The sequence below is a fragment of the Sciurus carolinensis genome, chromosome 14, assembly GCF_902686445.1.
Source record: "Sciurus carolinensis chromosome 14, mSciCar1.2, whole genome shotgun sequence".
Lineage (NCBI taxonomy): Eukaryota > Metazoa > Chordata > Mammalia > Rodentia > Sciuridae > Sciurus > Sciurus carolinensis.
This window is the reverse complement of record NC_062226.1, coordinates 8,250,687-8,277,952: the sequence shown is the minus strand read 5'-3', so window position 1 is coordinate 8,277,952 and position 27,266 is coordinate 8,250,687. Positions and strand designations below refer to the sequence as shown.

Genomic DNA, 27,266 nt, shown 5'->3' with positions numbered 1-27,266 from the left:
AGGAGACTCATAAGTCATATGTGTCCTATAAAGACTCCAATATAGACTGTAGGTTTAGCCAAACCCTGGGGATTGCAGGGTGAGCCAAAGCCAAGTAGTAGCAGTAGTGGTAGATGGCCAAAAACTTCAAGGTGCTTGGAAGAAAGGTCAAATACTTAGGAACATTTGGGTCTTTATGGTCCTTAACAACATGCAAATACTGAACCATGGTCAAGAGTACCCCAACTCTTACCAACAAATTTAGCAAAAACGAGTTAAAGTGATGAGGTCTAAAACTAGTATGTGGGGAAACAGGAACTCATTCATTGATGTGGGTATGTAAATCAGCCCAGGGGGTCCTATGGAAACCTGGTCAGACCAGATGATGTATTCCCTGTGCCCCAGGTCCACTGATCTCATGTATGGGTCCAGATCTCAAGGTTCTCAGGAATAGCAACTAGTGAGCAAGTCTTTGTGTCTGCCCAGGTGCCTACCTCAAAATCTGTTTGGAATGTTCTGTTGCCATAAGAAAATCTGGAGCTAGAGAAAAAAGAGCTGAATACACACCTGCCATTACTATGTGAGACTTTCAGTAAGTCAGTCAATCTTTGTGCCTCAGTTCCCTCCTGCATAAAATGGAAATGATAGATTGCTACCTCCTGGGGTTGTGTATTAAAGGAGCCCATATCTATAGTGTCTATATACAGTGCCTGGCACAGTGTATGACCAGGGGCGGCTGTTGTTTTGGGGAGATGACCCCCACCCACCCACTCTGGAGACAGTTGCTTGTAAAGGATTAGGTAGCATCAGAAAGTCATTTTTTGATCTTGCAGAAAAACTGGTATCTGTCTCCTAGAGTTTATTTTTGGTACAAAGTCAGAAAAAAGATCATCTCTGCCACAACCGCTGAGAAGTCCACCCAAACGCAAAGGGAAGCTCTTCAAAGGGAGCTAAATTCGTCTGAAGCTGAGTGGAAAATGCCAGGTGAGGTTCCAACTCCCGCTCCAAAAGTGTGAAGACGGTGTCTTCAAGATCTGGAAATGCACATTCTTTGGGGCCTGTTTGGTGACCGTAGTTTTACAACCCCCAGCTGGGAACTGTCTCTGTTTTGAGGGAGAAAACCTGCCCAGGGTGACAAATGACCACTGCACCTTACTGCCTTCAGCTGCCTGTCCAGCGAGGCTCGGGCTGGGGTCAGGTGCCCGACGCGCTCCAGAGTGAGCGGCAGCCCCAGTGCTGGCGGGCCAAGAGTCTGGGAGCCCCGGGAGCGCCCCGCGGCCGAGCCCTCCTGTCGCCGGCAGGGGGCGCCGAAGGGAGGGCGGGCTGAAGGCCGCGGTCCGCGGTCCTCGGAGCCGGTGTCCCTTCTGGAGACGGGACTCCAAGGTCGAGACCAGGGCTGCCTTCTCCCGTCCGCCAGCGAGGACCGGGGACGAAGGCTTGGCGAGATCCCTTAAACCGGCGGCGGCGAGAGCCCCCTCCGCCGCGCCGCCAGCCCAGTGCCCGCCTGCCCGGAAGCGCGGGCGCCGGGTGGGCGGGGCCGGGAAGCGCTTCCGGGGGCGGGGGGCGCGGGCAGGGGCGGCAGCCGGAGCTGCGGGGACGGGCCTGGCGCCGGCGGCGGCGGAGGGGGCGCCGCGGGCGGGCGATGTGAGCGCGGCGCTCTGGGCAGGTGAGGTGCGCCCGCCGGGGGCGGCGGGCGGCGGGCGAGGCGCGGGCGGGGCCGGCAGGACGGGGGGCAGTCCCCGGGCGGCTGTCCGGCTCCCCCTGGGCGCGGCGGGGCGGGCGTCTCCGCGCCTGGTCAGTCCCGCTGGCCGGCGGGAGCCGAGGCCGGGTGGGGTCCAGAGGCCCGGGCACCTGCTCGGGCCAGGCGCGCGCCCCGAGGGGCAGCGGTGCTCGGCCCCGGAGCCCGGGCGCCGCTGGCCGGGCGGAGGGTCGCGCTGAGGCGGATGCCCTGGGTGCTCAGCCTCCGCCCCGGGCGTCTCGGGATCCCCGCTTCCGGGCCCGTCGCTCCTGGGGTTGCTCCCTGTTGTCCCGGGGGCGGGGGTCTGGGTGTTTGAGGCCCCTGGAGAACCGGGCCGGCCGGGGGTCGGCCCCGCGAGTGGCTGCCAAGAAGCGGCTGCCTCACGCCACCGCCTTTCTCCAGGTAAACAGGCGGCGGCGGGTTGTGCTTGGCCCCTGAGGTCTCCATGGTCACTCGCGCTCAGTCGGTCTTGCCATTCCGAGGGCGGACTGGCCCGGGGGATGTAAACAGTGCCCTTCTAGGCCAAGTGGCCATGCTTTATTGCGGCACTAGTTAGGGAGTCTCATATCTTGGGGATTTCGGCAAGCTTTTTCCATGCTGGGCCTCAGTTTCCCCACGTGAGAACTGAGGGTTTAGATTAGCTCTCAAAAGACCCTTCCAGCGCTGCCATGCTGTGCAAGCCTGGAATTGGAAGGGCTGTCCCTGGTTGAAAACACTGGGCAGCTTCACTGAAGACTTTTTTGCAAATGTGGACTTTTAGCCACTTAATGCACTTTGTTTCCGACAGGTTTAAAATAACTACAATCAGCGTTTTATAAACCTCACCTTATTTCATCCTTCATTCCTTCCTGTTGTCCCTAGTTTTAGTTAAACGCAGTCCACGGAGCTTTTGCATGCAAACATTTTGTTTATATTTGCCCATTTTCTCTTTGTTCCCTAGTCCAGGCCCTTTTTGCTTCACATCTGGATTATTGCAACAGTTTCTTAGCTGGTCGCTGACTCCAGAGGTTTCCCCTCCCCCATCCTTCCTTTATGCTAACGCCAAACTTACTATAGGAAGTCAAAAAATAGTTGAGTGCTTTTTGCTTATTAAATGTCAAGATGCTGTTCCATGTGGTGGGGAAAAGTAACTGAAGGCACACTTAGTCTCCAAACAGCTTTACACTAGGTGCCAAGACATTACCTGTGAAAAGGTAATTTTGATTAGACAAGACTCTGTGCTGTAGAATTAAGAAGGGGAGATGGAGGTCACTGAAGGCACAGTGGTCAGGGAGGGCTTAGTGAGAGGGCAGGATTTGAGCTGGGTGTTAAAGGATGAGTAGGCTTCAGATAGGAAAAGAGGAGTCAGGCCCAGTGATCCTGTGGAGTTAGTGACTAGACCAGTCTCCTGGCAGAGAAGTACTCATGTAGGAGAGGAGTAGGAGGAAAGATTGGTTGGGGCTGGTACCAGAAAGAACTTAAACAGTAGGCCAAAGTTGAAACTATTTTAAAGGCATTGGTGAGCTACAGGAGACAAGGGGTGTTTGGTGAGCTAGAGCTGGAAGGGAGAGGCTGGAGACCAGGGGATCAGCTAGGAGGCACTGGTAGTCATACCACTATTCACAGCTGATTGGTGTCCAGCCATTGCATGCCCTGTCTGTCTAGGGCTCTTCTTGGTTTAGTTCCTCCCCACCCTCCTGAACCTTATTCCCTGCCTCTTCTCCAAGTCTGGCCCCAGCAGAAGCCAAGTCATGACTGCCTCCTGGGCTTTGCCCCTGTTGTTCCCCTCCTCTGTGCACATTCTCCATTTCACTTCCTTCAAGCCCCTGCTGAAGACATACTTCCTTCAGAGCGTGTTCCCTGACTGCCCTACCCCCATGCCTTTGTGGCAGTCAGATCCAGCACTTGTTCCTTGATTATTAAACTTGTTCTTGTCCCAACTGGAGTGGGAACTTTTTTAAGGGCACTGTGTTTTAACACTTCTCTCAGAGCCTTTCTAGTACCTGATAATGGAGCTGGATTTTTTTTTAAATAGGTGTTGAGATACTTTCTAACCTTTGTTGGTAAACAACTTTTTTTAACTTTTTTTTTTTTTTAAAGGAGAAGCTGTTTATTAGTTATGTGTTCTCTAGCATGTTTAACTAGTATCTAATGCCATTCAGGGTGGAGGTTTTCAGCTTTCATTCTTGGAATACAGAAAACTCAAAATGAATCTTTGAAACATTAAAATGTTTATTTCTGATCACGGGAAAAGAAAAAAGTCATATAATTCTTCAGTTGGAGGATGTGGGGAAAGATCATCAGCTTTGCAATCAGACCTTGGTTTGAATCCCACTAAGGCTGCTTACTTTGAGCAATTCATCAGATGTCTCAGTCTTCATTTTTTATTTGTAGTATGTAGGACAATAAAGTCCCTTTCATAGGATTACTATGAGTTTTTAAATGAAAATGATATACAAATGAGGTAGTAAAATTTGTATTCCCTGGTAACTGCTTAACACATTGTTATGGGGTGTAACTTTATCAAGGTGGAGAAATGATAGGCTACCAGACTCTGTGTATCCCCTGAGTTGGGGATTTCAGCATGATTCTGTATCTGCCTGCAGCTGAAGCACTTGTCAAAAATGTCAGTATTAGAAATCTAGACTACCACCATTATATTTTATTCTCATTAATTTTCATGTTGCTTTACTTTAAATTCTGCTTAATGTTTTTCAAACTTCTTAATCGTGTCCATTTAATGTTTTGTAGCTGACAAACTGCTGAATTTAGCTTAGTGAAGGTCATCAACTGAACGCAGTTAAGTTTCTAATGGTTATTTTCTGGTTGATGTTGATGGCATGGAAAACCTCATGGAAGAATGCAATTCCAGGTGAGCTTTTCTAATCCTTTTGTCATAAGAGGCAGAACATAATGTGTTTTCCAGGTCCAGTGCCCCTGAAATGCCAGCAGTGAGCAGATAAGATGCTACTCTTAGTATTGTATGTTGAGTTCTTTGCCCTAAGAAAGTTTATTATTTTACCTGAAACAAAGCCTTTCAATTTGTGATTGGAATTTGAAACATCTAGCAGGGCATGGTGGCACATACCCGCAGTCCCAGCTACTTGGGAGGCTAAGGTAGGAGGATTGCTTGAACCCAGGAGTTTAAGGCCAGCCTGGGCAACATCTTTAGACCCCATAACAAAAAAAGAAGAATTTGGAGTATCTTTTTGCCTGCTTCACTGACAGTAAAAAAAATGAACATTTCATAGAGAAATAATGGCAAACTTTTTGAAGTGTAATATATCGTGACCTTGTAATTATTACCGAGTCAGACTTGGGCTGACTTTCTCCATGTAGTGCATCCTTAAATGAGAATTCTCTTTCCACTTGAAATTGATCATTAAGAATTCAGCACCAGTTTAAATTCTGCTTTTTTCGGATTGAACCCAGGGGCGCTTTACCACTGAGCTATCTCCAGCCCTTTTTATTTTTTATAACCCTTTTATTTATTTTTTGAGACTGTCTTCTGAAGTTGCCCAGGCTATCCTCAAGCTTGAGATCCTACTGTCTCAGCCTCCTGTGCTGCTGAGATTACAGGCTTTCATCAACACACCCATCTTAAAGTCTAATAGGAGGTAGGAGTTCTGACTTTTTTAAAAAAATATTTTATTTTTTAGTTGTATGTGGACACAGTACCTTTATTTATTTTTTATGTGATGCTGAGGATTGAACCCAGTGCCTCACATGTGCTAAGTGAATGCTCTACCACTGAGCCACAATCCCAGTCTCAGGAGTTCCGATTCTTGAGAAAGACAAATCTAGGTTCAAATCCTGGCTGAGCCAGTCATTAGCTGAATGAACCAGGGAGTTTCTTCATCTCTCAGTTTGTTTCTTCATCTGTAGAAGGGGAATACTTATAACAATTATCTTATTGTTGTCAGAAAGATTCGGTGATCAAGTAAAGAGCTTACTTAGAGCACTGTACACAGTAGGAGCTGAATAACTCGGTGCTTACCATTGCAAGTAAAGTTAAAGAGGTCATTCCTCTCCTGCTTGGAAAGCTCAGAAGCAGCTTCTGATGTTTTGCATTGACTAAGACAAATCGCACCCTCTCGAATTAGTGTATCTGAGCAGACCTGGAGAATGTTAACGCCTTGGTAGGAAATGTAACAGTTTGGATAAAAATGTTCTTTCAGGCTCACATGAATTAATGCAGTAAGAACTCTAAACTTGTTTTCCTTTAAATTAGGATGAGTGCTTCATGAATATCCATCACAGAATGCCATTTTCTTTATTTTTTATTTTTTCTTGTGTTGAGTTTCAGTAGCACCAGAATGTTTCGTGCAGCCCTGGTGCTATTCGGCTGTTGCTGCTTTCCAAAGGATTAGATTGTAGCTCATGACAGCTCAATTTTAGTTTTGATCTAGACCCGGGCAGAAATATCTAGAAAAGTTATTTTTATATAGTTGTTACTGCTGTTACCATGCCTTTCGTCTCCACTGCTTCAATCTGTGGTCTTTTTAAAAGACTTTTTGTATGAGAGTGAAAATTGGGGATCTTCTGTGTCTGATAGAGAAAGCTTAGTTTGAGCTGTGTCTCAGGTGTCAGCAAGTGACTGACTGAAGCCAGCAGGTGCAAATCTGGATTTGGAATCATGAGCATCTTGACTGAGAATAATGGGTACCTCCTGGTGCCTTAAACGACTTCCAAATTTGTAACCTTACTTTCCTTTCTTGGAAGTGTAACTGGATATTTTTAAAGGAAGTGTAGCATCTTGTGAAACAAATTTTAGCGTTTTCAGGTTAGGTGGGAATAAGCCACCTTGCTAGATTTTGCCTTCTGTTAGAGACTGTCCTATGCCTCAGGGGTCTTCAGCAAAGGTTGAGAGCCAACAGTACAGCTATGGTAGCAGTACATGGATCTTGAGTCACTAGCTTGGTTTAGGTTACATCAGCTGACCACATGGTGAGAACCCTTCCACCTCTGTCCTCAGAGAGCTCATCTGGGAGTAGGAAAGCTCTGTGCCCTTTAAACTCACAAAACCAGCCCAACTACAGTCCCTTAGTCTATACTCTTTTGCTTTAGTTCTGGTTGTTGTAGGGAAATGGTTCTGAGGTTTTACCCAAGAATGTAGGCCCATGAGCGTGTGTCCAGGTGACATTTAAAAGTCCCTTGTCTGTAAGTTCTCTCTAGCATGGGTTAGTGGTGAGACAAAATGTTACTAGTTTTTATTGTCCAGTTGCCTTATACTAGCAGAGGTTAATCCCACCACCACCACAAGGGATTGAACCCAGGGGTGCTTACCCACTGAGCCACATTCCCAGCCTTTATTTTTATTTATTTATTTATTTTTTTGGGGGGGAGATAGGGTTTTGCTAAGTTGCTCAGGGCCTCATTATGAGTCTGGCTTTGTACTTTCGATCCCCCTGCCTCAGCCTCCGCAGTTGCTGGGATTACAGACCTGTGCACCATGCTTGGCTGATAAAGAGTTTTACTTTTGATACTAGTCAGTGGAAATGCTGTTTCAGGAGAGTGCCAGTTGTGAATGGTACATTTTTTCATCAGATACTGTGTTAGAGTACCTCATAAGGAGCAGGCACCTTTTTCTGTTCCCAATGCTCTTCTGTTTTCTCTCCCTGAGGAACCTCATCTTTCACCACCATCCTCAGTACAGGTTTTGGTCACTTCTCAGTCAGTATCTGTTTCTCTCTCGCCCTGTGTTTCCCATGCCCAGTGGGCAGCCTAGCCTAAGCTTGTCCTGGCTGAACTTCTTGCCCCTGAGAGTGGATGTCGAACCTGTCTCCCAAGTCCCGTTGAATCCTCTTCACTCATGTTCACAGTGGCTGCCTTGAGAATCCCATCTGTATTATTCTCTAACCAGGTGCTCAAGGGACTCCACCCTATGGCAGTCCTCAGTCACATCCCTTCTTGTACCATTCATGCAGCTCACTGCACCCCAGACCCCATCCGTTTGCATTCTGTTCCTGCCACTTCTGTCTGGAGTGTTCATTCTGTTCCTTTTGAAGTGCACGGCCCTGTTCAAAAATATGTTGCCTGTGAAGTTTCCTTTTGTTCTCTTGATTTTTAAAAAATCTTTTTGGTCAAAAGTAATCAGTCCTGTCATTGTTCCTCATACTTCTTTATTTCTGCCTCTATATTGTTGACTTTATTTAATAATTATCCATTTGTAGCCCATCATTCTCCTTTAGATTATTTAATTAAAAAAAAACTATTTTTAGGTTAAAAACCTACATGTCTTTAAAAAATTTAGTGAGAATAATACCACTATTTGATCAAAAAATTTAGAAGTTTTAAAATGAAGTATATTTATTTTCCCTTTACTCAGTCCTGTAATCCTTCTCAGGGTGACCAATGTTAATAGTATCATGTGATTCAGTCTAGAACAAATTCAACCACACATACATTTGACCCTTGAATAACACCTTTTTGAACTGCATGGGTTCACTCATTCATGGAAAGTTTTTAAAATTTCTTTAGATATTTGTAACAATTTGAAAAACTTCACAAAATATATCGCCTAGAAATAAGGAAAAAATTAAGAAAAAGATATGTCATGAATACATAAATATGTAGATACTAGTCTTAAAAAAATTTTATCATTCTCTACCATAAAATACCCACAAATCTATCATAAAACATTAATGTATATCAAAACTTAAATCAGACACAGTACTGTGGTGTGACTCAGTGGGTTCGAGTCTCAGCAACACATAAAAAATAAATAAAGATATTGTCCATGTATAGCTAAAAATATTTAAAAAACACAGATGACATGGTACCATTTGCAGTTGAGAGAAATATAAATAAACATAAAGATGCAGTATTAAGTCATAACTGCATAAAATTAATAGTATGTACTGTACTGCCATAATAATTTCATAGCTATCTCCTGTTGCTATTGCAGTGAGCTCAAGTGTTGGGAGTATCCACCTAAATAACCATGTAACACTATCCTTTCCACTTTTCTCCAGTAGATTGCATGTAGCAGTAAAAAGATCTCTTGAGGTTCTTTTGTGCTTTTCACTGCATATAATACATATAGCATACAAAATGCGTTTATCTACTGTTTGTTATTCGTAAGGCTTCCTATCAATAGCAGGCTATTAGTCGTAAAGCTTTGGGGAAGTCAGAAGTTATATATATACACATATGTATATGTGTGTAAAAATACATACACACACATATATACACACTTTTTTGGGGGTACTAGGAATTGAACCCAGGAGTGTTTAACCACTGAGCCACATCCCCAGACTTTTTGTATTTTATTTAGAGACAAAGTCTCAGTAAATTGCTTAGGACCTCACTAAGTTGCTGAGACTGGCCTTGAACTTGGGATCCTCCTGCCTCAGCTTCCTGAGTTGCTGGGATTATAGGCGTGTGCCAACATCCCAGGTAATACATAGACTTTTGACTGTGGGGAGATCAAATAATCCTAACTCCTACGTTGTTCAAGAGTCAGCCATGGGGCTCTGGGACTGACAGCGTAGCTCAGTGGCAGAACACTTACCTAGCATGAGGGAGACCATAATTCTGATACCCAGCACTGCCAAAAAAAAAAAAAAAAAGTCAACTGTAGTTATTCTTTTGAGAAATGTGCATGAAATCACATATATGCATGCATATTATGCTCTATCTTGCTGTTTTTAGCTAAATTTTAGAGCTGTTTCCATTTCAAAGCATACAGATCTGAGAGTTTAATTTTTTCTTTTTTTTTTTTTCTTTTTTTTTTTTTTTTTTTTTTTTTGGTACTAGGGTTCGTCCCCAGGAGCCTTTAACCACTGAACTACATGCCTTGCCCCTTTTTATTTTTTATTTTAAGACAGGGTCTTACTAAGTTGCTTAGGGCCTCACTAAATTGCTGAGGCTGGTCTCAAACTTGCAATCCTCCTGCCTCAGGCTTTGGAATCCCTAGGATTAAAGGTATGTGCCACCGTGCCTGACTATCTGTTCTTTTCAGTAGCTGCATAATATTTCATTGTAGTTTTGTTTTTGAGACAGTTTTGTATTGGCCAGGCTGTTGTCAAACTCCTGGGCTCATGTTCCTTCTGCCTCATCCTCCCAAGTAACTGGGATTACAGGAATATATGACCCTATCCATCTTGGGGTTGTTTTTTTTTGTTTTTTGTTTTTTGTTTTTTAAACCAGTCTCCTTTTGGTGATGTTCCTTTTTTTTTTTAGCTATAGCACAGAAAAATCCTTAGTTGGACATCCTTGTTACATATACCCTAATCCTAATGTACCTTTTGGGTTTATATATAAATAAATATTTGTGGGTTTTATATATAAATAAATATCTATCTGTTGGTGCTACTGGGTGGCACACAGAAGTACTTTCACTGAGCTTCATCCCCAGTCCTTTTTGTATTTTATTTTGAGACAGGATCTTCCTAAGTTGCCCAGGTCGGCCTCAAGCTCCTGGGCGCAAGCAATACTCTGCCTCTGCCTCCCGAGTTGCTGGGATTATAGGTATGCACTACTCCCCTAGTTTGTGGGTACAGTATATTTAAAGGCTTAATTCTTAGTTGCTTTTGTGGACCAACAGGTGATGCCCTTTACATGTTGGTAGATATTTCCCAGTTCTCTCTCAGATTTACATTTGCCAGCTTTTTAAAAATGTCCACAAGTCTGATGGGTTAAAAGTTGTATCTCATGGACTAGTGTATAGGTCAGTGATAGAGTGCTTGACTAGAGGCTCTGGGTTCAATCCCCAGAACTTTTTTTTTTTTTTTTTTTTTTAATGATTTTTTAGTTGTAGATGGACACAATACCTTTATTTTATGTATTTATTTTTACATGGTGCTGAGGATCGAACCCAGTGCCTCACACGTGCTAGGCGAGCACTCTGTCACTGAGCCACAACTCCAGCACCAATCCCCAGAACTTAAAAAAAAAAAAAAAGTCTCTTTTATTTTTCTTTTTGGAATTCAAATGTCTTTAATCATGAGTAAAGTTAAAACATCTTTTCATGGTGTTTTTTTCTTTTCGCTGGTTTTTGTTTTTTTGAACTGTGTGTATCCTTTGCCTATTCTTCAGTAGTTTTTTTTGTGTGTCAGCCCAATTTGATTTATAAATTTGAAAACTGGGGCAGTAGCCCTCTGTCAAATATGCATGCATTTTTCCTCTATTATAGCATTCATCTTGTGACTTTTTGGAAAGAGGGGTATGTTTTTGTCATGCTTTTCTCTTGTCAAGTACATTTGTCTTTGACTTTGTGGCTTCTGGACTTTTATGTTGATAAAAATAAATTAACCCAAGTTTCCTTTTTTTTTTTTTTTTGGTGATATGCAAATCTTTTCAAAATACTGGTATAAGAATATAATGAATAATATAATGGTATTAAGTGGAAAAAAATAATAGGACCGTTCATACTTTCCCTGGTGCTATTTAGGATGCTGTTAAACTAATGCAACAGCTCTGAAAACTCAGGGAACTGCGTTTCTGTTAATTGGGCTTTTTAGTTTATGTTACCCTACAGTGTTATTGTATATAAGGGCGGTTGTTGCCATTTGCCTGTTTTGCTCAAGCTCAGTGGGAGGAGCTGGGTGAAGGAAGAGCAGGGGCTTTTGTCACTGGTGTCACTCTAAAGCAGTTTCTGTTAAATTACGGTTGACTGGTTTCCCTGTCTTTACAAAGTGCCTTTTTGTTCCAGAACCCCTTTAGGCGAAAGGTACTTTCTTCTAGGGAGCTCTGGAGCCTGTGTTAGAGGTGTCGTTTCCTTTTTTGTTGTATTTCAGAACAGCATCTTGTCCTCATGCATGGGCATGGTGAAGTCTTTTTAGTCTTTTTTTGAGTGCGATCTTGCAAAGATCTCAAGCAGCTTTACTTGCTAAGCCTCTTGCCATATGGTCTTGCATCAGCCCTTTTGTTTTCTTTTCCTTCACCTTTTTCAGGTCTGTGGGAGGAGTGTCTAACCTGGCTCAGGTGGTTATTGACAGACCAGTCCCACTCTCCCTGTGTCTGTGCCCACAGTGCCTCACTGTGTGAGTGGCCTGTCTCCTACCAGAGCCCATTCTGCCTTAATTCCACCCAGCGTGTGTCTCTGTACTTCCAAAGCTGCTCACCTTCCCCTGGGCTCACCTTGGTGATTTAGCTTTCCTGCCTGCTGTCCTCTGGTGCCATCAGACTTGGCTTTCTTACTACTTGCTCAGTCTTGTATAGCCCTTCAGTTTGCTCTTGTTTTTTGAACACAGACTCAGTGCCACTTTGAATTCTGTTGAACTTGGGCTGAATGAACCCTGTGTCTTCTGGGAAAAATCTGCTCTTTGGGACTTCCACCTTTAAACACCAAAGGACCAGTCACTTGAGCCTAGTTCTGTGGTTTCTAATTAACTGAGACTTTAACATGTAAAGATGGTTTTTTGCTTAAAGCAGATAAAATGAGCTAGGGTTAATGGTCTGTGAGGGAGAAGAAGGGATCAAAGCTGTGAATATGGATGGCATAGTGCACTTTTAGCGGGAAGATTTGGGGTTTTCTGCTCACAGTCCTGCAGATGGGTTTGATCTAAAAAGAAGGTGCTGAAATTGCTTTACCATAGGGATATGTATTTATAATTTTGGTGGATCTTACTAAAATGCCCTCATTTGCTGTTCTTCCTCCTGGGTAGCAGTAAGAACAGTCCTGGGAAAGTCAGCCTTGGAGTCTGTTTCCTCATCTCTAAAATGGTCTAATAGTGCCTGCTTCATGGGGGAAGGTAAAGAGAATTCAGTGAGCATGGCAAGCCTTTCAATCATGCCTATATGCATCAAGCATTCAGTACTTGGTGGTTATGGATGCTGCTGCTGGGGAAGGACTTTCCCAGGAAAAGGAGGAGGTTTAAGGTATGTGGTTGGAGGTGGCAGTCATCCCCTTTTTTACAGTTGCAGAGGCCAGTGTAGGGGTTCAGTATGGAAGTAGAATATTGGACTGCCCACATCAGGTGGGTCCTTCCTAAAGCCCACCCATGAGACCAGAGAGAGCCTCATATGGCCACAGCAGAGGCTGTGTGAGAGGTGGAAGCTGTTTCCATAGTGTGACTTTGTTCTCTTTCTTTGTAAGAAAGAAAGAATTCTGCCTTGAAGTATGATTCAATGATAGAGTCCTGGATTTGATTCCGAGCACTACCAAAAAAAGAAAGAAAGAAAGGAAAGAAAAAGGAAAAAAAGAAAATAACGAATTCTAAAGTAAGAAATTGAAAGAGTAGGAAGATAATCTCCTCATTGGTTGTATGAACAGAAGAGGCCTCTGAAGCTGAGGAGCCAGCAGACACCTTCAACTGAGTCCTCACATATGGTGGTTTTTGAAAGAAGTATTTCTGGTTCTTATTCAGAGTATAATTTTTACAAACAAAAATGAAATAAATATTGTTAAAATAAGTATTAATGGTATTAGAGAAAAAATATTCACTTTTTATGTGCTTTTTTAAAAATTAAAATACAACTATGTACCTGTCTAATATGGGCATGGTGTTCTGCCTAATATGAAGGAAAGACCTATGATTGATATGCTAAATTAAAGAATACTGATTCCGATGTTTTCAAAGTGAGTGGAATAATCAAATTCATAATTGTTTTCTGAAGTAGCTGCAAACTGAATCTAAATGAAAAACTAATATAAATCACTACTCTGCATTATCAAAAATGAATTTCATTCCCATATCTCTTTGAGTTGGGAGGAATCTACATTAAGCCTGGATCAAACTGGAAGACTGGGACTCATTCATCTTTGAATTCCCTGTGGTTTTGTATATGTAGGAGATTGGTATTGAATGAATATTTCCTATAAATGGAGGAAGAAATAATTTAAATCGTGCATTAGTGTGCCATTTAGTGATTTCAATTAAATCTCATATTTGTAGCACATCTGACAAAAGGCTAATTTCCTTAATTTGCAAAGAGCTCTGACAATTCAGTAAAAAAGGCAAGTATGGGCAAAGTATAAGAATAGGTAATTCAAAGATAGAGTTAGGCAGATTGCCATTAAACATGAGAAAAGATATCATTCTTACTTATAAATAAACATATGCACATCAAAACAATGAGGTACCATTTTCTCCTGTCAATTAAGCAGAAGTGAAACGGTTTAATACCAATTGCTGGTACTTGTAGGGGAGCAGACCCTTCCCTGTGTTTTTGGTGAAAGGGTAGTTGCTGCCACCTCTTAGAGGATAATTTAACATTATTGGTTGAAATGAAAACCTCAAGATTCCTCTGTGAGGAGTTAGAAAAGAAAGTCACAATGTATGTGATATTATGTTGCTGTTCTGGCTTTGTATTGGCTATAAAGTTGCTTCCTTCTTTGGTATAAGATGGAACTGGTTAAAAATACTGTGACACAACCCTCCACAGAATGCTGTGAAGTTGGAAAAAAATGAGGCCACTGGATATATGTTGCTAAGGAAAGATTTTAAGGTATATTAAATGTGTTTCTTAAGAGCAGGATACAAAACAGTTTATGCCAATGCATGTTTAAATTTCTCTGAAAGAACACCCCCCAAACTACCAGTAATTGTCTTTGGGAAAAGGGGTTGAGACTGAGGAGAGTTTGACTGTTTTCATACTTTTTTCTACTATAATCTGAAGTTCTATATGCATATTTTTAAAAGATAATTAAAAGCTGATTTAACAAGTTGTAAGGCCTTCTGGCATCCTGTGCAGGGAAGAAATCAAGACCTGCCAGAACCCATTGAGTAACCTCTTGGGGAATGGGCAGTTCTGAGGATGGAGGATCATATTTGAACTTGAAGTCCCTTTTATAAAAGGTTCTAACCTCTTCTATCTCAGGACTACCATGATAAGTCCAGTCATGGGGCATGGAACTTGTGATGAATTATGCCATTTGCTCTCTCTAGCCCGGTAATGGGCCTAGAATCGAGATTTACTGTAAATTCATTCTATGCCAGTCTTTTAGAAGCTGCTTACTCAAGTGTTGCTTGTTGGCAGCTCTAGAGAGGAACTTTGAATCTCATGGTCACTGTGGAAAGAAGCATTTTGGTGGAAGGGAGAGGAGAGCAAGTGTTTCCTTTGTCATTTTGCGGAAAAATGGAATCCCTCTTAGGTGTTAATCAGGGTGTTTCGTTTTCTCCTGAGTGATTGTCTTTAAGTATCATCCCCCACTTCTGAGAAGAGGAAAAGCTGCCCACAGGAGAGGAGGCCTCATTGCGAACATGTTTCCAGTTTTTCATTCTACTTCAGAAACGCTGTTTTGCTGTCCTTTTCCCCTGGTTTTCCCCTGAACCCACCTTCCTTTTGCCCTTTCATTCCACAAGTTGCTGTTTACACACTTGGTGTCATGAAAGTGCTGTCAGGTTAAGTAATATTTGACCTCTTGTCAGATGCCATCTAGGTTGTGCTTTTTTGTAAGTTGTGCCAATTTGAGAAGTGTGGTCCCATCTTAATTTTTTGTTTATTGATGAAGTGGTTAAACATTTTTTCTGTATGTTTAAAAGGCAAGGCTATTTTTATTTCTTTTTTAAAGCACCTGTTCATACTCTTTGCTGATTTTTCAATTGTTATATATGACTTTCATTGATTTGTGAATCTTGTATTCATGCATGTTGGAAAGTATTTTTCATAATTTTTTTTCTTTTGGTCAAAAGGTATTTTTTTAGATATATAAAACTTACTTCTCTAGTTAAACCTACATCTCTGTCTTCCACTGCTTAGAACTGCCTTTTCTAGAGGTTATTTCAGGGTGTGCTGTGAAGAAGAGATCTGACTTTGTTATTGTTTGTTCATATTCCCTAAGCAACATCTATTTTGGTTGTTATTCCTTTCTTCACTGATTTGAAGTGGTGCATGGGCTCATCTGATTCTGATTTCTACCTGCCTGCCTTGACGGCATCATATGGGCTCCGCCTTCTCCTCAGCCTTGTCCTGCTCTGCCATGATGCTCCCAGCAGTCCTTCCTTCCCAGCTCAGGCTCTTTACCTCTTCATGCATGTGATTCCTGTTTCCCTGCAGCACCCCCACACCCTCACAGAGCTGTCTGACCTTTACTCATCCTTTTGGTCTCATTTAAAATAGTATTTGTGCAAGTGTCCTTCTCTGACCACTCCCCTAGTATGAGATCTCGTAGTTCTTATCACAGTTTATGCGGAGATTATAATGCTTCTGGTGGTTAGTGCCACCAGGAAGCACAGAAGGTACTTAATATCTATTTATTTAGCAAATGAATTAGAGTCTTAATTTTACATTGACTGTTTTTCTCTTTTTTTAAAAATTCTTCAGCATTTATCCTAGATCTATGCTGTTCAATTTGGTAGCCACTGACCACATGTGCACTCGAAATGCAGTAAGTAGGGCTGGGGATGTAATACAGTGTTAAAGCGATTGCCTACCATGTGTAAGGCCCTGGGTTCAATCCCCAGAACTTCCAAAACAAAAAACAAAACAGTAACAACGAAACCAACCCCTGAAATGCAACTAGTCCATACATGTTGTATATAAAATATATACATATATACATATATATATATATCAGATTTCAAAGACTTAATATGAAAAAAAGAATTTAAAATGTCTCATAGCTTTCTAAACTGTTGATTATGTGGTGCCACAATGTTTTAGATACCTAGGTTAAATGTATCTTGAAAATTTATTTCAGTTTTTTACTTTAAAAAATGTAACTACTGACACCAGGCACTGTGGTGCATATCTGTAATCACAGCAACTTGGGTGGCTGAGTCAGGAGGATTGGAAGTTTGAGGCCAGCCTGGGCCGTGTAGTAAGTCCCTCAGTAACTTAGTGAGACCCTGTCTCAAAATAAAATAAAAAATAAAAAGGGTTGGGGGGAGTAGCTCAGTGGTAAAGCATCCTTGCGTTCAACCCCAGTACCAAAAAAAAGAAAAAAGTACTAGATGGTTTAGGTTGCAGTGCAATGATAAAGCACTTGTCTAGCATGCATAGGACCCTGCGTTTCATCCCTAGTGCTGCAAAGAAAAAGGAAAAAAAGTAACTAGAAAATACTAAATTACACACGTGTTTTATATTTCATTTGACATCATTATTATAGCATATGTGAGGTCCTGGGTTCAATTCCTAGCACTGGGGGGATAAATGAATTTTGAAATCATTTTGTCAAATTTCTAAGAAAATCTTCCATTGTGCTGCATTATATTTACAAGTTAATTTTAAAGAAAGGTGTCTGTTTCCATAGTATTGAATCTTTGTATCAGAAGCATCTCTTCATTCATGCCTTTTTTTTTTTTTTTTGGTACTGGGAATTGAACTCGGGGGCACTTAACCACTGAGCCACATCCCCCACCCCTTTTTTTGTTTTTTATTTAGAGACAGGGTCTCACTGAGTTGCTTAGCTCCTTGCTTAGTTGCTGAGGCTAGCTTTGAACTCTCTATCCTCCTGCCTCAGCCTCCTGAGCTGATGGGATTACAGGCATGCGCCACTATGCCCTGCCCATTTATGCATTTTTGTCCTTGTATTAAGGTAATATTGTGTTTTTCTTTCTGTTGGCCATATTGAAACCGGAGTTTTGAGATGAGACCCTATTTCTCAAATTTCCTCTGGGTTCTTGTCTCACAAATTTTGAAAAAGGGAAGAGTAATTGGAGCAGGATTTATTTAAGACAGAAGAGATAGAACTCCCACCATGGGAGAGGGGGCCTGACAGCAGGAATAAAACCCATTTTGTTGTGCCAGCTTAGGAGATTATATATGGTTTTGGGCAGAGTGTGGAGCAAGATCTGTGTAAATCAGGCATTGAAAAAGTATCAAGACTATCATCCGGGTTCACCCCCACCTTCCTTTCTATAATTTCAATCTGGGTTCACCCCCATTGTCCTTTTTCCACCTCATCCCACAAAGGACTTGGCTGGAAGTGTTCCCACAGGTGAGTCTCAAGGTCTTTTATATTTGAAATAGGCCTTGATGCTCATTAGCTTGTGTACTGGTTAGCCTCCTGGTATGGTCGAATGGGACCCATTATCCTGACTTCTGGTCATTTTACTACCTATTCTATTTGATCCTTATTCACTATTTGTTCATCCTCATCATACCCAGGTATTGTATAGTTTCTGTTGCTATGTTGCTCTTTGTAACTTGTCCTTATCTTGTGTCTTTTTTATGTGCTGTTATTTTTGAAACCCTCCACTTCTTAGATCCCAATTCTAATATATATTGCAAGTGATTTGTGTTTTCTATGTAAATAGTCTTATCTGTGTGTAACAGTAACTTGTCTTTCTTTTTTTTAATGGTTATATGCCTTAATTTCCCCTTGTCTTATTGCTTTGACTAGAAGTTCCAAAACAATCTAAGGAGTAGTGATGGTAGAAAAATGTTGTCTATCTTCCAGGTCCTGATGGGAATGCCTTACTAAAGTGTTTACCAGAATATGCTCCAGGGAGCATTAATTCTTTGGAATATTAATGTGTATACCTTGAGAGAAGAGTTCCACAATTAAATGAGTTTGCAAACTGCTGAGTTAAACAGAATGCCCCTCTGCAGGACTTTTCAGATGGGTTATTATGCTAATGTGTTTTTGATCCCTAGTAGTTAAGGAAGGATCTGGGGCTGGCTAGCTCATGGGCTTGTGTTCTATCAAATACATTTGGAATATGCAGACATAACGTTTCTTTTTTTTTTTTTAAACAATAAACTTTTTTTTTTTTAAACAATAAACTTTTTTTTTTTTTTTTTTAGTTATAGATGGATATAATATCTTTATTTTATTTATTTATTTTTATATAGTGCTGAGGATCAAACCCAGTGCCTCACATGTGCAGGACAGGCACTGTACCAGTAGTAGTGAGTAAGTAGTAGTAAGCCACAACCCAGCCCCTTCCTTTTTAAGGATGATGTTGTCATTGGCTTGCAGTAGATACTGTTTATCAAGGAAGTATTGTTCACCAACTAGCTTATTGAATATTCCTTCCTTACTCTGAGGTGTTCAACTTCCTCAAATGCATTTTTGGATTAGTATTGATATAGTCATATGAATTTTTTTCCCTTTGACCTTCTGATATTACAGACTATATTTGTATATTTCCTAATATGTAGCTATTCCTACATTTAGGAAGCAGCTATTCTTGGTCATTATATATATTTTTAATGTGTTGTATTTCCTAGTATTTCCATTAGAACTTTAAAATCTCCTCTACTTAGACAAAGTAGATAGTGTTCTTCTTTGTGCTATTTGTCATCTTCTGGTATCAGATTTGTGCCAGATGAACTGAAATGCTTTAAATGTTTCTACATGTGTCTGGAACAGTGTGAACGGCCTGAAGATCATTTGTGCCTTGGCACTTCTGTTTCTTTTTTATTTAGTTCTGCCAATTTATGTTATCCTAAAAATATGTCCATCCATACACATTTCAAATTGATTTCAGTCATAAGTCTAGGATAAATAAAGGCACAGTATTCCTGTTTGACTAAAATGTTTTAACTCAGATTTTGACATGATTTAAAAAAAAAAAAAATTCTAAAGTAATGTAGTCACAGTTACTGATTCTTTCCTGCAAGAGTCTTATATTTGGTTGCACATTGTCTTGTCTTAAAATTGTTAATTTTTTTCTGTGATTATATATTGTTATTCTATTTTCTTGCTTTCTTTGGACCTAATTTGTTATTTTCTGACCTGAGTTGAGTAGTTTCACTTATTTTTAGTACTCATTCTTTAATGATACAAATTTGAAGACGCTGACTTCTCTTGCTGTTCTTGATGTTGATGATATTTTCTAAGCCTCTGGCATTTTATTATAAAAATTTTCAAATATTCAGAAAAGTTGAGAGAATTCTATAGCAAACACGTGGATACCTGCTATACAGACCCTACCATTGTTAGCATTTTACCATGCTTGCTTTATTACATACCTGTCCATCTATTTTTTGGAGATACCTTCTCAAGTAAGTTGAATATACCTTCTCAAGTAAGTTGAATATGTATGTAAATTTCACTCCTAAACCCTTCTTTACTGCTGATTTTGTTTTCTCATAAGTACTTGTATTCCATTTTGATTTTTCTCTGATTCATTACCTATTTAGGAGGGGTTTAAATTTCTGTTGGTTGGATTTTAAAAACTAAAATTTAATTGTTAGATCTCATCTTGTGTTTTAGTCAGAAAATGTAGCCTGGGCACTCTACTCCTCTACTCCAGTTTTGAGCAAGCTGATGCCGCAGATTCCAGGCAGGAGGGAGCAGAACTATCCAAGGTGCGCCAGTGCTGTGAGCACTAGGGGAGGGTGAGGCACTTTTGATGCATCAATCACTCTTCTTACTCGTACTGCCTAAAAATAACTTCACTGGAAGGAACTGGGCTTTGCTCTGTCACATAAAGGTATGAAGAACTGAAGGGGGAAAAGTGCAAATCAAGACAATACTGAAAAAGGATCTGTTTCACTCATGATGTCCATTGTGCTCTTAACTTGAAAAATACCAGTTAGATATTAATACACAGATAAGTCAGATCACCTTTTAGGTGAATTTTAATATTTTTTTTTACAGAGTCCTTCAAATCATCAAAAGTAAGTGAAACAGGGAAATAATTTTCCTGAATATATACTGAAAGTATAGTTTCTCAATTGGAGCAGAAACAGCCCTATTATGTGTACAGTGTTTTAATTTTGATCAAGGTGAATGTTGGGCAATAATGACACCAAGCTAATTGATCCTGTGGTTATTTGGCTTTAGGTAAATTAACTGAAACCTGAAAGACTATAAAAAAGCAAGAGGAAGAATGTTGAGGCAGGCCTTAGGAGGTACGATAGCTGCAGTGTTGTAGATGTTGTCGGCTTGTGTTTATTTCACTTGTGCTTGGGGAGCAGTCATTGGTGAATTATGAAATCTCTCTTTCCACAGATTGCGCTTCATGTCAGTAGAAATGGACAGCAGCAGTTTTATTCAGTTTGACGTGCCCGAGTACAGCAGCACTGTTCTGAGCCAGCTAAACGAACTCCGCCTGCAAGGGAAACTATGTGACATCATTGTCCATATTCAGGGTCAGCCATTCCGAGCCCACAAAGCAGTCCTTGCTGCCAGTTCCCCTTATTTCCGGGACCATTCAGCATTAAGTACCATGAGTGGCTTGTCAATATCGGTGATTAAAAACCCCAATGTTTTTGAACAGTTGCTTTCCTTTTGTTACACTGGAAGAATGTCCTTGCAGCTGAAGGATGTTGTCAGTTTTCTGACTGCAGCCAGCTTTCTTCAGATGCAGTGTGTCATTGACAAGTGCACACAGATCCTAGAGAGCATCCATTCAAAAATAAGTGTTGGAGATGTCGACTCTGTCACTGTCGGTGCTGAGGAGAATCCCGAGAGCCGTAATGGAGTGAAAGACGGCAGCTTCTTCACCAACCCTGTTGAGATCTCCCCTCCATACTGCCCTCAGGTACGGCAGCCCACCGTGAGCAGTGATCTCCGGATGGAGACGACTCCCAGCAAAGCTTTGCGCAGCCGCTTACAGGAGGAGGGGCACTCAGACCGGGGGAGCAGTGGGAGTGTGTCCGAGTATGAGATTCAGATTGAAGGGGACCATGAGCAAGGGGACCTGTTGGTGAGAGAAAGCCAGATCACTGAGGTGAAAGTGAAGATGGAAAAGTCCGACCGACCCAGCTGTTCCGACAGCTCCTCCCTGGGTGATGACGGGTACCACACTGAAATGGTTGATGGGGAACAGGTTGTGGCAGTGAATGTGGGCTCCTATGGCTCTGTGCTCCAGCATGCGTATTCCTATTCCCAGGCAGCCTCACAGCCAACCAGTGTGTCAGAAGCTTTTGGAAGTTTGAGTAATTCTAGCCCATCCAGGTCCATGCTGAGCTGTTTCCGAGGAGGGCGTGCCCGCCAGAAGCGGGCCCTGTCTGTCCACCTGCATAGTGACCTGCAGGGCATGGTACAGGGATCTGACAGTGAAGCTGTGATGAACAACCCTGGGTATGAGAGTAGTCCCCGGGAGAGGAGTGCAAGAGGTCACTGGTACCCATACAATGAGAGGTTGATCTGCATTTACTGTGGGAAGTCCTTCAACCAGAAAGGAAGCCTCGATAGGCACATGCGTCTCCATATGGGAATCACCCCCTTTGTGTGCAAGTTCTGTGGGAAGAAGTACACACGGAAGGACCAACTGGAGTACCACATCAGGGGCCACACTGATGATAAACCATTCCGCTGTGAGATCTGTGGGAAGTGCTTTCCATTCCAAGGTACCCTCAACCAGCACCTGCGGAAAAACCACCCAGGCGTCGCCGAAGTCAGGAGTCGCATGGAGTCCCCCGAGAGAACAGATGTGTATGTGGAACAGAAACTAGAAAATGATGCATCAGCCTCAGAGATGGCCCTAGATTCCCGGATGGAAATTCATACGGTGTCGGATGCTCCTGATTAAGATGGTAAAGAAGTGCACCCAAACAAAGCACATTAATCAATGCATATTTGTGATTTGCTTTGTTGTAATCTTTGGTTTTCCCAACCATCTGGAAATCTCTTGGTGTCTTGGCAGTTTTTCTAAAGTTTCTGGATGGAACACTTCATTGTGTTTATCCTTTCCCCACCCTCTCTCCCCCAAGGAGCTCAAAGCATGAAGGGCAACATATCCAGGGAAAACACGGGCTGACAGTATTCCTCTTAGGCTGAACTCTTAATCCAAAATCCGCCAGTGAGTTAGCTATGCCAACTGGTTGACCCTCCATTCTCTGCCAAGAGGCATACTCTCTCTCATTGTGGGCGCTGGCACCAGTGCATTTCCACGGAGGGACTAGGCTGCCATCAGCTGATACAAATGGGTAACCTTTTCTAATTTAAACTTACTTTAGGGGGTAGTTAGACAATTTATATATATATATAATAAAATGATTATTATATATAGTATATATACATTCTCAAATTTGATTTTATTCTGGTTGAGGTGAATGTAAGAGGAATATATAATTTAATACAATGTGAACAGAGCTTTTGACTCTGTCTCATCCCTACCTAATATGTTACTTTTGCCCCTTTGTTTTCCTCACAGAAGAATGTTAATAGGTTTTCATATATATTAATCATGGTGTCCAAAAGCAAGCAAAGCAAATCACAGTGTTCACAGCTCTGCTTCATAACAAATACATAAACCAAATGCCATAAAATTTCTTCAACTCTAGTTGGGAACCGTTTGGAATTTTTGTTCGTTGTCTGGCAGGAAAGCTGGACGACCTGTGGTGCTGACCTTTTTACATAGTGTAGTGTTATATTAGCCAACCCCAAAGGAGCAGTGGTTTTCAAGGTTTTTACCGGCCTACAAATCTACCTTCATTCCGTACTGTAGAAACATACATACCAGGTAACTAAATCGAATCACTCTCTACCATGAGTTAGTCCTCGCACTAAAGGAAAGGGATTTGTAGTTCTGTCTACAAAATTCTCCAAGCAGTGTTGTGGTGTTTTTGTTTTTGTTTTCTTCTTCCTTTTTCTTTCTCTTTTCAAACAGCCAGTTCAGGTGCACAGCAACTTTTTCTACATGCAGTTCCCAGGGAAACTGCAGAACTTGGAATTTGTACTTTTTGTAAAGCTATACTCTATGGGAATTGCAAGCAATATATCTATCTTAGTATTGTGTGTGCTAATGAGAGCCTCAGTGGCTCCCCCACTCTCTCAGTGTTTCCTGCTTAAAGAAACCAACAGTTAAAAGCCCTCTAAGATACTCAGTATGTCACCAAATTTGTGTGTGTGTCACCATATTTTTGGTCACGTGGTGCTATTTTTGTTAAGTATCTTTTAGGTCAGTATAGTTGAGAAAATGTGAAATTTAATGGTAGTTGTGAATTCATTATTTTCTTCTCTTTGGTTCATAGCTTGAAAAGAGACCTCAAAAGCATGTGCTGGCAAACACATTGCTGTATACCTGAGTCCTGTTTGAGTAATTCCTATTTGAATAATGTTTTATTAGTACTTTAGGAAAAGTCTTTAGTTCACTATTGTGTTCACATACACAAACAGGCTTTACGAGATCACTTTGGTACTATAGCCTCCAGCAGAGAGCAGTTCTGAAAGCAGCTTGGTGGTGAGTCTTGCTGCAGCCTCTGCCTGTGGATTCTGAGACACTCAGCACATTTTCACAGGGGAACAACGCTGCATCCTAAGAGAGAAGTAGAAGCGAAAGGCAACCTCTGAGGCTGGGTGTTAAGGAATGCAGAAATGGATGTTTGCTGGTATTCCATGCTTTTTTGGCTCTTAAAATACCAAGAATGGTAGGTTTGGGGGATTATTTTGGTTTTGGGGTTTTTTTGTTTTGTTTTTGAGAAAAAAAGTCATTCAAACCCTTTGTGTGTAATAGCCCCTGGGTGGTGGCTGTGCAGTTGCACCTCTTTAGCACACAGGACCTGTTCACGTGTGAACTGCTGCGCTACACATCAGTGTTAACTCCGAGTAGATTACACTCTAATCCTGCTGCTCCTGAGGAGCGGCTCTTGCTAAATCGGGTATATAGTATGCCTTTTTCCTCGTCAAACTGCCTAAGTGGGGGTTTGTTCTCTCCTTGAAGCACTTGTTCAACTCCTGATAAAGCCGCGTGCCTCACGGGGAGGCTGGACCCCAAGTGTTTACCCACTTAAATATGTTCTGGGGTTTCAGGTAAATGTTTGTGATTTTTTTTTCCTTACATGAACAAGTTTGATTTTGATTTTTTTTTTTAAAGAATTGAATGCAAAAAATTTGTGTTGTGATACAAATTAAGTTTGTGACAAGAAAGACCCAAATCCAAGGACATGAGAGGTCAAGCTCAGGGAAGGAACCTCCTTTTCACTCAGGCTTGGGGCCTTCTGTAAGGTCTCCAGAGCTTTCTGCAGCATGTGAGACAAGTTGGGAGGGAGAGCACTTGGGGCAAGCACCTTCAGTGTCCTGGTTCTTGTCATCGTGTCCGTCTTAACCTTATTTACATGGAGTTCTTGTATTTGTAAATTTGTTTAACTGGTTTGAGTTTACCAAAGAGTGACTTATCCAAAATTGTCTTTGACAAAAATATACATTGCTTTGATTGTACAGTTCAGGTTCAAACATTGTAATGGGACTGTTAAGGGGCAGAAAATTGATTGAGTTTCTCTCTAGCAATCATGATTCCATATTTTGCAAGTTCCACTTGCTCCCATTCTTGTTGCTAACACTTTACCCTTTCCACTGCTAGCAGTGTTAAGAATGAATTCTCAAGCCATAACACAGTACTGTAAAGTTCCGCAGGGCTTCGAGGGAGGCAGCGCGTAGGCCAGCACACAGCTGCGTAGTCTCTCTGAGCACTAGCACTGTCATGCCTCCCAGTGTGCATGACTGGTGAGAGGGTCACTCCACTCAGACGGGGCAGCAGCGGTTAATTGTGCCTTGCCGCATGAGGATGTGCCAGGAGGATTAACACGACCACAGAACAGAAACATTCCCTCCCTGAAGTTCATGTCTCCGCAGACGAAGTACGCTGTGTAACTCCTTAGAGCAACTCTTTTTGGAAAGCAAAGTCCCTATTTCTGTACAGTTTTAGGTTAGGTGTTTTCATTTATAACAAATGCAGAAATCAATTAAGATAAAGTGATATGTGAAAAAATCTTTTACAGTAAAGTATATCCTGAATCCATAAGGCTTGTTCATAATTGAGTCTCTTCCTGAGCTACCTTCTCAGCATTAGACAATGTGAAGACAGTGACAGCGTCCTTTCTATCAATGTTTAACCTGTTACTACAAACTGTGAAGACAAAGAATTTTATACTTGTACTAATGTTTGTGGTTTTAAGCAGTTATTTTCATTCTAATCAGTTCTCTACCCTCTAATTTCTACTAAAGCTGTAAATACATTTAGAAACTATATTTGTAAATACAGTATATGAAGACAAGTTAATTTTTTGGTTAGTGGAAAGCCTCCTGCCCAGTTGGCACTGCTTTGGCAGTTGTCTGATTTTTTTGTTTTGCTTTAAGTTTTTTTTGTTTTTCTTTTTTCTTTTTTTTAACAGCAGAAAGGATACTGTCAGTTCACTGTTAAGCAGAATATACTGTAGAACTAAATTGATAATTTTTTAAATCTTTCAGAGCATATGTCTCTTCTAATGAAAGCAGTTATAACCAACTGTTTTTCCCTTAGCCCAGACCATAGCCTGCATGTTTCTGTGTGTGGTTTTGTTTTTATTTTTGTTTTACAGCCTAGACTCTAGGAAGAATTTGCAGGAACACAAAACAAGGGCTGGGGGGAATCACCTATGTGAATGAGCTTTACTTTAAAGAGATCAATGTGTTTTATTTTAACAACTTTTTCTATTTGTTACTGTGATATTTTTGTTGTTGTTGTTGTCATCGTTGTTGTTATTGTTAAATTCTATAATGGTTTCCTGTGAAGCCTCCACTGAAAGGGACTCAAATATGCAACACCTAAACTATTTTCCAAGGGCACATGCCCCTTGAATGGTGCTTCTAGACTGGTCAGGGTTATTTATTAAATTTTATATATGAAAGTATTGGGGAATTATGTAAATTCTTTATATGAAACTATCTAGTTCATAAATCATAGATTTCATATTACTCAGTGCAACTGAACTGAAAGTTCAGAAAAGTCATTCACATTGTTCCAAATTTGTAACGGTTATCACATGTCACATGCATCTTTTTCAGTAAGTGCCAGAGTGTTTCCACTGTTTCTGCCTTGACTTCTCAGTCCAGAAGAGAACCTGTTTTCTCTGGTTCCCTCCCTGGGTCTGGTACAGACAGGGCTATTGTAATTCTTGATCAAGTCCCGGAGTCAGCCTTGCTTGGCACTCCGAGTAGCTGATTCAGTAAACAGACCTCTTGCTGCCCCTCAGTGACAAGTATGCTGTGAATTCAACCTTTGGACTTGTGGCCTAAGCCTCTGGTTGCTGCCCTGACTAGAGTAAGAGGTAAACTTACCTGGTTTGTTTGAGAATGACCATTTTCCTAATGTGAAAACCATCTCTCTCACCACTTTTATTAGTAGGGCTAACATTGCTTTCCGTTATAAATGGTTGAGCAATTTGAATGACTTAACACAGTGTCATTATCTTGCAATATAAACTGGTAACCTCACAACTCCACACTTCATCACCATATGAAGTAAATGAAGCTAGCTAAGCGGATGCTGTATCAACTAGTAACTTGCCATTAAGGATTATTTTATAGCATGGATTTAAGACTATTTATTCAAATGATATTTTACTCTCGTATTCATTTTGTTTTAGATTTGTGACATGAATATTTCAGTGCTGCTTAATTTTGTTCTGAATTCTTGTTTCTTGCTTGTAAATGGCTTTTTTATGGTATAAAGTCAATGGAAATTGCTGTTTGTAAATAAAAATGCTGCTAGAGCAACTGTGCTGTGTTTGCCCTGTTTTCGCCTGCCATGGCCTCTGAGAGTTTCCCTGGCCCTGACAAACTTCTGCTGTCTCATAGTTTCTGTAACCACTGTTTTCAAAAGGCAAGGGTTTCATAAGAAGCTCTTGTGCCACGATTGTGCTGAGAAGAGAAAGGAGCAGGTATATTTCTGATCTTTCTTTTGTGTGGCCAAGACTGGATCAACGGGGCTGTAGGCTGCACCCAGGTTCCTCAGAATGAGTTGCCAGTCAACCCTGCTGTCCCTGCCTGCCTGCAGAAGTACCCACTCGGTTCTTTGAAGGTGCC

General features: G+C 41.4%; 1 protein-coding gene across 9 annotated transcripts; it reads left to right on the top strand.

Moving 5' to 3' along the window:
- The first annotated feature begins 1,593 nt into the window (after nucleotides 1-1,593).
- Nucleotides 1,594-26,951, top strand: Zbtb34 (zinc finger and BTB domain containing 34). Of its 9 annotated transcripts, none has more exons than XM_047525457.1 (4): nucleotides 1,594-1,645; nucleotides 4,448-4,568; nucleotides 19,746-19,840; nucleotides 20,487-26,951. In XM_047525457.1, exons 2-4 carry the CDS (start codon nucleotides 4,557-4,559, stop codon nucleotides 22,009-22,011), a joined length of 1,632 nt encoding a protein of 543 aa, XP_047381413.1. In that variant the 5' UTR covers nucleotides 1,594-1,645; nucleotides 4,448-4,556; the 3' UTR covers nucleotides 22,012-26,951. The 9 variants fall into 9 exon arrangements, with proteins under 9 accessions (XP_047381413.1, XP_047381416.1, XP_047381421.1 ...); XM_047525458.1 differs by lacking the exon at nucleotides 1,594-1,645 and adding an exon at nucleotides 2,103-2,119; XM_047525461.1 differs by lacking the exon at nucleotides 1,594-1,645 and adding an exon at nucleotides 20,319-20,386 and having other exon boundaries at nucleotides 4,550-4,568.
- The last annotated feature ends 315 nt before the right edge of the window (nucleotides 26,952-27,266 follow it).

What these genes read in the sequence shown, in the direction of transcription:
- Zbtb34 (XM_047525457.1), top strand. An exon ending in AGGGAGCAGAACTATCCAAG is followed by an intron (nt 19,841 to 20,486) that starts GTGCGCCAGTGC and finishes CTCTTTCCACAG; the next exon opens with ATTGCGCTTCATGTCAGTAG.